Source organism: Aristolochia californica, unplaced genomic scaffold (assembly GCF_029961685.1).
Source record: "Aristolochia californica isolate CCGP_79_NKW_82.1479 unplaced genomic scaffold, dmAriCali1.0.hap1 SCAF_6, whole genome shotgun sequence".
Classification (NCBI taxonomy): domain Eukaryota; kingdom Viridiplantae; phylum Streptophyta; class Magnoliopsida; order Piperales; family Aristolochiaceae; genus Aristolochia; species Aristolochia californica.
In genome coordinates, this window is record NW_027182257.1 from 37,166,653 (window position 1) to 37,175,557 (window position 8,905).

The window sequence follows — 8,905 nt, forward strand, 5'->3', positions numbered from 1 at the left end:
AATCTAGATGTTATCACTTAAATATTGGTTAATCCTTAGGTTGTTGGGCAATGTTTTCTTTTGTTCTTAGGACATCTAACTAAACTCCTTTGGGCTTTAATAATTGAGAAAATGGACAAGAGGAGTTCATATAGGATACAAAGTACATAACATTTTAAGGTGGTTCAAAATCATTTCACAGATTGTTAAGATGTTTTACCACCTTGAGGCTCAACTAAGTTTGGGTTTCCCTACTACATTTACAACAAATCCCCTTTAAGACCAATTACAATGTTGTACACCTAGGAACTTGTACCACTCCATTGATAGAAAATTACCATAGTAAACTCCACTTAAGTTACCTAAACTCACAAAGGGATTCACAGTAGGTAACTAGACAATCATGCTTAGACCCCCACTTAAGATTTATAGCAATAAATCACTAGGCTTATCAAACCTAGACTTATAATGTGACATTAAGTGCAACCAACCTACACAAGAACTTATGGCTCACAACAACAATAAACAAAGCTTATTAACCTCTTCCCATAGGCAAAACAACATATCTCAGTCGTATGCCGATGAGAATGGTGTTGCTTGCCAAGGTGCGACTAAATGAGAAAAAACGGTTATTTGCTATTAAATGAGAAAAAAAGGGTTTATTTGCTTTCACTTCACTATACATACAAGTTCTCTCAAAAGGCAAATTTACAATTCATGCACAAAAAGGCACACCAATATTGGGCACCTATTCAATGTAAATAGCAACTCAATAAAACCATTTGATATGATGGGAGTTGTCAAAAGTAGCTCAACTCAAATTAGAATTCACAACACACTAGTTAGGGATCTGAATTTGAGTATTTACATTTACTAGACCAAGCTCAATGGTGTGGTAGAGGTAGAATCCTAAGGCAATGTCAAATTCTTCAAACATAGTTTCGAAGGCTTGACTATCAACTTCCATGGGTGTTGAAGTCTTAGTACTTTGTAGCTACCAATGGACTGGATCTCTGATCTGATTCAAATGCACATCCATTTGAGAATGATAGGAAACCACCTTAGACCGTGGATGGATCCCAAAATGATGATCAATTCGAGCAATGCTTCCATCAAACTGGTCTAGTCTCTGGAAATAGAATCTCTAAACCCCTTTAGTTCAAAGTTAAGTTGAGTGAAAACCCCCAAAATCCCACTCTCAGATACTAGAATCTAAAAATATGAGTGTCTCATTAGTGTATTTAAGAACCCGGTTCACCGTTCTATCCAAACATAGTGAAATTAAATATCACTTTTATTCAAGAATTGGTTCAAACCAAGGCAATGAGGATTGAACTTTTCCTACCAAAAAAAATAATTAGCAGATATTTTATCAAAACCCTTAAGATTTTATCAACTCTAATCTAAGAGGATAGCTAGGCATAAACAACCCTCCTAAGTTCAGTAACATAATCCAAGCACTCCTACTACCACGTGATACGCAGCATTTGCACTGCGATGAATCATCCAGAACCAATTATCATCAAAAGAATCTACTACTACTACTAGAGATTAGTTGACAGGAATTGAATCCAATCACGTCACCTTCAATCATGACCATCCAAAATATCCCTTTTGATTGATCAAATTAGTAAATTGGTTCTATAGGATCGAATTGAGAAAAATTAATGTTTTATGTATAAAATATATACATACATGTCCATGACAGACCTCATCGCGCATGAGGCTCGAGGACACTTGTGCCTCTGGACTTCCAGATACTGGAAGTTTATCTCAAAAGAACTGTTTCAAAACCCAGCCTTTTCACTTGAGCGTCTATGACCATTTTGGGGTAGCCAAAAACACCCAGGACCTCAAATCAACTCCTGTTTTCTATTGTTTACAAGTATCATGGCTACATATTCTCTCAGAAAATAGCTAACTTGCTTTATGCATGTTGGCACTAGATCAGTTCCAGGAATAATGCTTCTTGTTTGCTAGTTAAACCAAGGTCATTAAGAGATAGTTCACTTTCACCATCACTGAAAGCTCTACGGGGATACGGTCTTACCTGCCAACCAGAAAAACACCATAAAAAATCTATAGCAGCAAGATTAACCCTAATAAACAACAGTTTGTTACCAAATAATGTAAGAGTCAATTATTGGCAGTCATTAGAGAGGGAAAACAGAGCCACTATGTAAGCAGTGAATATCATGCTTAACAACATATAACAGTAATCAGAGAGGAAAAGAACTAGCCAAGAGGTCAAAAGATGCAAGTCTAAATATAAGTAACATGAGGCCACAAAAGGAGGCAAGATACCTGCAAAGGGCAAACATCTGAAAGTTGAAAATTCAAGAAAATACTCGTTCAAGTCATATAAAAGCTAATGTAAAACCCTATCATGGAATTACCACTCTGTATGTGCCAGGCTTCACCCCTCGGCCTACATCGATGAAGTCAAAAAGGCACTGCACAGTTATAGAAAGATCTTAGATTTATTTGTCAGACAGAAGAACACCACTCAACAACCAACATCTCCCCTTAAAAGAGCAATAGCAACAAATATATGCTACAACCTGAAGCTTGTCTGTCTTTCGAAATCGACGACCACGACGAGTGCCATCAGGCATGCGGACAAGAAGAGTTACAGCATTTTCATCCTCAGAAGCTGGTTCTTGAGGAAGCGATGCTTCTTTTGCTACCAACTGCTTTTCAAACTCCTGTAATTTTAAGCAGCATAAAGGTAATTTTCAAAATGCAATATCAAGTCCTTCACTATCCCAAATATGATGAGAAAAAAGTATTCAATAAAATATACCTCCTCCTCGAGCAATTTTCTATGCGCTTCTTCTGCCATCCTTTTCTCTTGTTCAAGAGCAGCTTCAGCCTCCTGTTTCGCTTTCAGTTCTTTTTCTCTATCTGCTTGCAATGATGCAAGATACTCATCATCCTGCATGTCCATACCAAAGATCAATTAGACCAAATCTTTTGTATACACATATATGTGCCACTACAATGGATATAATTAGATATAATCACTTATGTTGGCCTTAACTTAATGCTGCAATCTCATTACCAATTAAAAGATATATAATTCATGCAGCTAGACAGAGTATAAAACCTGTTGTTCTCGTAGTAAACGTTGTGCTGCTAAGGTGGGTGAAGGTGACCGTGGTACACGACGTGAGTAACCAAACTGGTATGCAGTTCCTTCAGGTATTCCACCAAAAAGTGCTGCTTCGAGCATAACTGCTTCATCATGTTCCTCAGACGACATACCCCCCCACTAACCAATACAAATCAACCAAAATTACTCAAATTGCAAGTAATAGAGCAAATCAAGGAAAAGATGGCAAATCTTCTACCATGTCAGAATGGAAAGCATCTCCATTATGCTGCACGGCAGGACCAATAGTCTGCGACTCTGGACCTGATGTTTGTGAATCCACCATTGGTCCTGCTTCTTTGGAAGGTTCTACAGATCCAGAAGCCACACGTTTGGACCTGTTCCTCACCAGTGGCTCGTCTTCTACATCTTCAATTTCCTCTAGAATAGAAGAACTTCCGGGCTCCAACTTAAACTGACTTGAATTGTCATCGCTAGATGGTCCAAACACTTGCCTCCAATTTAAAAAAGAAATAAACATATCAAGAAAAGAATAAAAATAGCCCTTGTTATCCTCTGACTGGCACATTGAAGAAGAAAACAACCATGAACATACACCATATATTGCAAACATGACACACAATAATAAAAGTCGGTATAAGATATCCACCTTCCATTTTCTGTTGGAAGTCTTGTCAACTCTCTAGATAACTCAGGTGCCCCCTCTTCGGCAGTTTCAACAAAACCTTTCTGCTCTCGCAGGGCTTTCTCTTGCTCAGCAGTCTGAACTCAAGATACTAGACAGCTGAAGATCATGTAACATAATGGGAGAGGAAAAAAAAAAAAAAAAGATATGATGTGCATAATCAACCACCTTTAAGGACAAAGAAACAGCACGTGCAAGCTCTGCATCCTCTGAGTGTGATGACCTTTGCTCAAATAGAGGCACAGAAGGATCCTACACAAGAACACACATAGTGAGCTCACAAAAAATAGAAAATCACTTTAAGCTAAGGAGAGCATGATTTCTTTTGCGGACAGAGAGCATACATCAGAAGTACCAAATTGCTGACTATGGTAGCCTCCTTCAGCTTCATGTTTTGAAGCTTCAATAGCTGCTCGGAGCATTTCTTCTTCTATATCATTACCGTCATCAGCCATCTCATCTAATCGAGGCACACTAGGTCTCCGATGTCTCTCATTATGTTCATTTGTAGTTTCTGATTGGGTTGAAGGATGATTAATTGGTAAATTTTCATCCTTTTCCTCCTCCTCATCCACTATCACGGTTCCATGAATTTCAGGTCCACGAGGGTGTGTACTTTCAGTAACATCCTCAATGATGGGCCTTGAAGGGCCAGATTGACTAGATAGGTTGTCCCCATCTTTGACTTCGATGGGGATCTCTCTCACCTCCCTTGGATGCGAAACCCGAGGAGCTTGAGTAGTCAAGTCAGACCCACTTACCCCATCAAAAAAGCTTCTACCGAAATTTGGGTCAAGGAGGGCAAATGGATTCAAACTTCTGGATGAGGGTAAAAGTGGAAAAGGAGGTTGCTGTTCAACTGATATTTGATCATCCACAGCCATTAAATCCTCTTGAGGCTCAGGAATAGATGTTGGATGTGAGCTGGACATAATAAACATGTAACGTTACGAATAATATAACATAAAGATTTACTATTGGTTAAAAAAACGTTAGTGTATTATACTCAGGAACATTGAAACTGCGTTCAAAGCATACATGTTCTGATCGCCTTCATTAAAGTGTGCATTAATAGCTCGGTTGAGATCTCCACCATGTTCCTGGTCCCAGTCAGATGTGAAAGGAGAAGAGATAAATGTCACATCAAGTGATTCCAAAGGAAATTAAAGAAGTGATGGAAAGGGCAATAGTATATAACCACAGGATATATGAGAAAGCAAACATAAATCAAGAGGAAAGATTAAGAGAAAGAGAGACAGAAGGAAAGAGGGAGAATAAAGAGAATAAGCTACTATAGTCACTTCACTGCATACTGTGGGAAGGCCACAAAGGAAAAATAACATTCTCAATATAAACGGACTTGCTATTGCGAAGCTATAGTTTCTATATTGATTTGCGTAAACATTTACCACATTCAGTAATAACTAGGATACAAGATCCATTAATAATGAAATTTTCTTCAGTGACTTCTTCTACTCATGAAAACTAGTAGCTTAAGTGGAGGTATGAAGCGAACCAAACATGGCACTTTCTAATTTCTTGAACGTTCCTGACTTTACCCAGGTGGCTGACTTGGAAAAATCTAAATCAGATTCCTCTGCTGCATTCTTGTTTAAGGAAAATCCTAAGTAAATTAAAAAAAAAAAAAAAAAAGGTACCTTATAGACACTGCCACTAGGTTTGAATAAACTGATTCTTGATTCCAACTATCTAGAAGCGTTTGAAACATGTCATGGCCATTATTTGGGTTTGGTTATGCAAGCATAGGTCGATGGAGGCAATTCTTAGGTTAACCAAAATAAAATTATCGAATGCTGAGGACATGCTAGGTACTAAAATCTAATAAATAACTGTTCTTAATGCAGTGAATGTGATGATAATAAGTAGATGAATTATAAAGATTAAGATAGGTAACAATATAGATTAGATCCACATTCTTGAATTTGAGACCAATCACCAAAAACCGATTAAATTTAAGTAGGAAATACTCAAAGACTATTGGTCGTTGTTGCTAAACTATCTTCACATCATAAACTCATTCTACCGCCGCTAAAATAGTTCAGACGAAATATTAAACAAAAAGACAATTACCTGGAATTATTGAAGCACACAGAAGCATCAGGAATTACACTACCGTTAATAAAGGAAAGCATTCTTCCAATAAAATTTCGGGCAAAGAAGTCTCTTTTCCGACACCAATAATCTAAAATCGCCTTAACAAAATTAAATCAAACAAAACCCTAGGTTTTGACAGCAACGAACAACGGAAAACTCATTGGGTAACAACAGCAATAAGAAAAAATAAAATAATGAAATAATTGAAGCTAGGAAACTCCAGATATTTCCATGAGATGCAACATCCGGTAACAAGGAAACGTCTCGATCAGAAGACTGACCTCGAGCTTCTGCAACGCGACCGCCTCAGAGGCACCTGTTATGCTCATGAACGTCTCGATCGCATCTTGCTGCGGTCTAGCCATCGGAAGAGACAAGATTCACACAGTCGAATTTGCACAAGCAAAGCAGTGAAGTCGTTATAAATTCGTCGCAGGAAGAGCACAGAGAAACGGAGAGACGGAAGCGGGGAGGTAAATATAAATTATTTTTTTGTGTCACAACCGGTGACGCTTTAGTAAACTTTATACATTTCCTTGACAGAATTGGCTTCGTGACTTGAGTTCTAAGACACCTTCAGGCTTATGTGTAACCTATTCTAGAAAGACGGTGACTCTTCACGGTAGAGGCTTCGAACCGGTCTTTTAAATTTTGGACCGGATCACCTTAAATCGCTTTTTTTGTATCGAAATCGGTTCATTTTTTTAGGTCACGTATGACAAAAGTTTAGAAATTCATTAATTCCAATAGTTGGTTTAACCGTTGAACTGGCTAACCCAACTCGGGTCAGCCGGGTCACACAAACAGTACAGAGGGATGCAGAAACGTTGGATAAAGAAGCTGAATAGTGAGGGATTTGCACTTCCCTTCTGATAATCCTTTATTATGCCCCTTCCATATGGGTAATGGTTAGAGAGGACAATCTTGTCTCTTAGCAATTGAAACTGTGAACGTGACAATGGTTTTGTAAGGAAATCATACCTAATGAAGACTAATTTGAGCCAAGAGGGAGAAACTTGAATTTGGGAAAAGATTTACAGTGAGGGTTTTCGGTGGAAGGGTTTAGAGTTATCAATGTACCTAAGAAAATCATACCGAATAAGGACAATTTTGAACCAACAGGGAGATGCTTGAATTTGGAGAGAGATTTGCAGTGAGTTGGAACCGAGAAACAGTAGAGGCGTCAGACGGATGAGGCAAAGACACGAGTAGGTCTGTTTGCGGCTTCTAGCACTCTTTGTTGAAGACAAAAGCGATTGATTTTGGGTATGACGAGATCATCAGTGCGATGTGGATCAAAGGTGGGGATGCAATCCATCACTTCTTGTGGCTTAGTTTGAATTGTTGGAGGCGCACGGAAGCTAGACTAGAGGGAGTTTTCATCTGAGATGGCATTGCAGAAACAATGTAATGGGCAAAGATTATTTCAAAATAAAATAAAAATGGAAGAAAGCAGATGCATAGGATTAATCGATATGCTCTGATACCATATGAGATGTTCCACCGATAAGGACGAATTTTAGCCAAGAGGGAGAGGTTTAAAATTAGAAAGAGATTTGCAGTGAGGATTTACGATAGATAGGGTTTGGAGCCACCTCCCCTGCCCCTCTTTGTAAAAAACAGAGAGAACAAAGCAAGAGAGTGCTTAGGGATCCCCTCCTGTCACAAAAAAAAAAAAAAAATACTCCACTTCCATCTTCCTCTAGTTTTTTGTTTTTTTCAGTATAAGGGAAAAAAATCTTTCCCTAAATTGTATGGTTTCATATATTTAAACTAGACCAAATACTATTTTTATTTTTTACTACTTAAACTTATTTACCAATATTTTTTATAAAATTTATATCCTTCAATTTTAAATGATTATATACATTTTTTCATACATTTATATTATTTTTTAATAATTTAAATAGGTTAACTAGAACCTGACCCAAGCCTTAAAGGAGTTAGGCACGGGTTTATATTTTACACCCCTACCCCCACCCCCCCTTGCCTGGTCCAGCACAACGTGCGAGTTCAAACCCATACGGTTTTTTATAACATTAATTTGTTGCAAAAGTACAAAGATACATTTTTAGATCTTTCAAAAATTTGATACACATGATCTCTTTGCATAAGATAAATATCCATATTCAGATATTGAATCCACATGATCTCGTGCAAATGGTTTAAGCATACAAGTTAACCATGTATTTGTCATACAATTTAGTCATACAAATCCAAAGGAGTGATACTAATTGAATCATAGCAAGTTGCAGGGAAGGGGATGTCAGCCCAAGGTTCAAGATTCATGTTCGGCTCCTTTATTTTGATGTTAACAAAAGTAATAGTTTGAAAATATGCTACTGGCTTTTATTTGTGTTAATATACACGTTTCTTTTAACATAGATTTGAGCAAATTACATAAAAAATTTGACTCTAAAAATTGAAGACTTAAATTTCCAAGTTAAGATCCCAAGGATAAAGATTGAGAAGTTATTGTTGAGAATAAGACATGTAAAATGGAAATTTTTTTGCATATTATAAAGGTCCAATCTTGTGTGGTGTTAGATTTAGGATCCCATGAAGAGTAAAGGAAATAGGTTAACAGAGGAGAAGTCGATGAGCGAGAGAGAGAGAGAGAGAGAGAGAGAACAAGTTGGAGAAGAAGAAGACGAAGAAGGAGAAAGAGAGGAGAGGGAGTTCAAGTAAGAGAGTGAGAGAGGAGGGAAGAAGGATTAGGTTAAGTGATGTCCTAATCTGTTAGAAGATATAGTCGAGCTTCAATGGCATTAATGTAATAACCTTTTATTTTTTGTTTCTTATTCACACATTTTAGGGTGAAGGGTATATGTGTAATTATATATTCTTGACCACTATAAGTAGAGCATAAGGGGGGGGATTAGGTCATTCCAAAAAGGCCTAATCTCTCCCCACCTTCTCCTCTATTTTTTCCTCCTTCTCCACTCTAGTCGTCCCCTCTTCTTCTCTTCTTCTCTTCTCCTTCTTCCTCTTTTGTCTTCTCTCCTCCTTCTTCC

At 37.7% G+C, this 8,905-nt stretch overlaps 1 protein-coding gene across 1 annotated transcript; it reads right to left on the reverse strand.

The window, feature by feature from the left end:
- Positions 1–1,559: 1,559 nt before the first annotated feature.
- Positions 1,560–6,430, reverse strand: LOC137933934 (plant UBX domain-containing protein 8-like). Its single transcript, XM_068778066.1, has 11 exons — positions 6,173–6,430; positions 4,815–4,876; positions 4,121–4,700; positions 3,945–4,028; positions 3,741–3,853; positions 3,330–3,585; positions 3,086–3,250; positions 2,783–2,914; positions 2,541–2,684; positions 2,376–2,432; positions 1,560–2,029 (listed from the first exon to the last, which is right to left on the reverse strand). Exons 1-11 carry the CDS (start codon positions 6,254–6,256, stop codon positions 1,922–1,924), a joined length of 1,785 nt encoding a protein of 594 aa, XP_068634167.1. The 5' UTR covers positions 6,257–6,430; the 3' UTR covers positions 1,560–1,921.
- Between the last annotated feature and the right edge of the window lie 2,475 nt (positions 6,431–8,905).

Bases quoted from the DNA above. Each gene is read 5' to 3' on its own strand.
- LOC137933934 (XM_068778066.1), bottom strand. From the start codon at position 6,256: ATGGCTAGACCGCAGCAAGATGCGATCGAGACGTTCATGAGCATAACA. The intron at 3,586-3,740 runs GTGGATATCTTA...TTTAAATTGGAG, and splicing joins CTTCCAACAGAAAATGGAAG to GCAAGTGTTTGGACCATCTA. The intron at 3,251-3,329 runs GTAGAAGATTTG...TGTATTGGTTAG, and splicing joins ATGCTTTCCATTCTGACATG to TGGGGGGGTATGTCGTCTGA.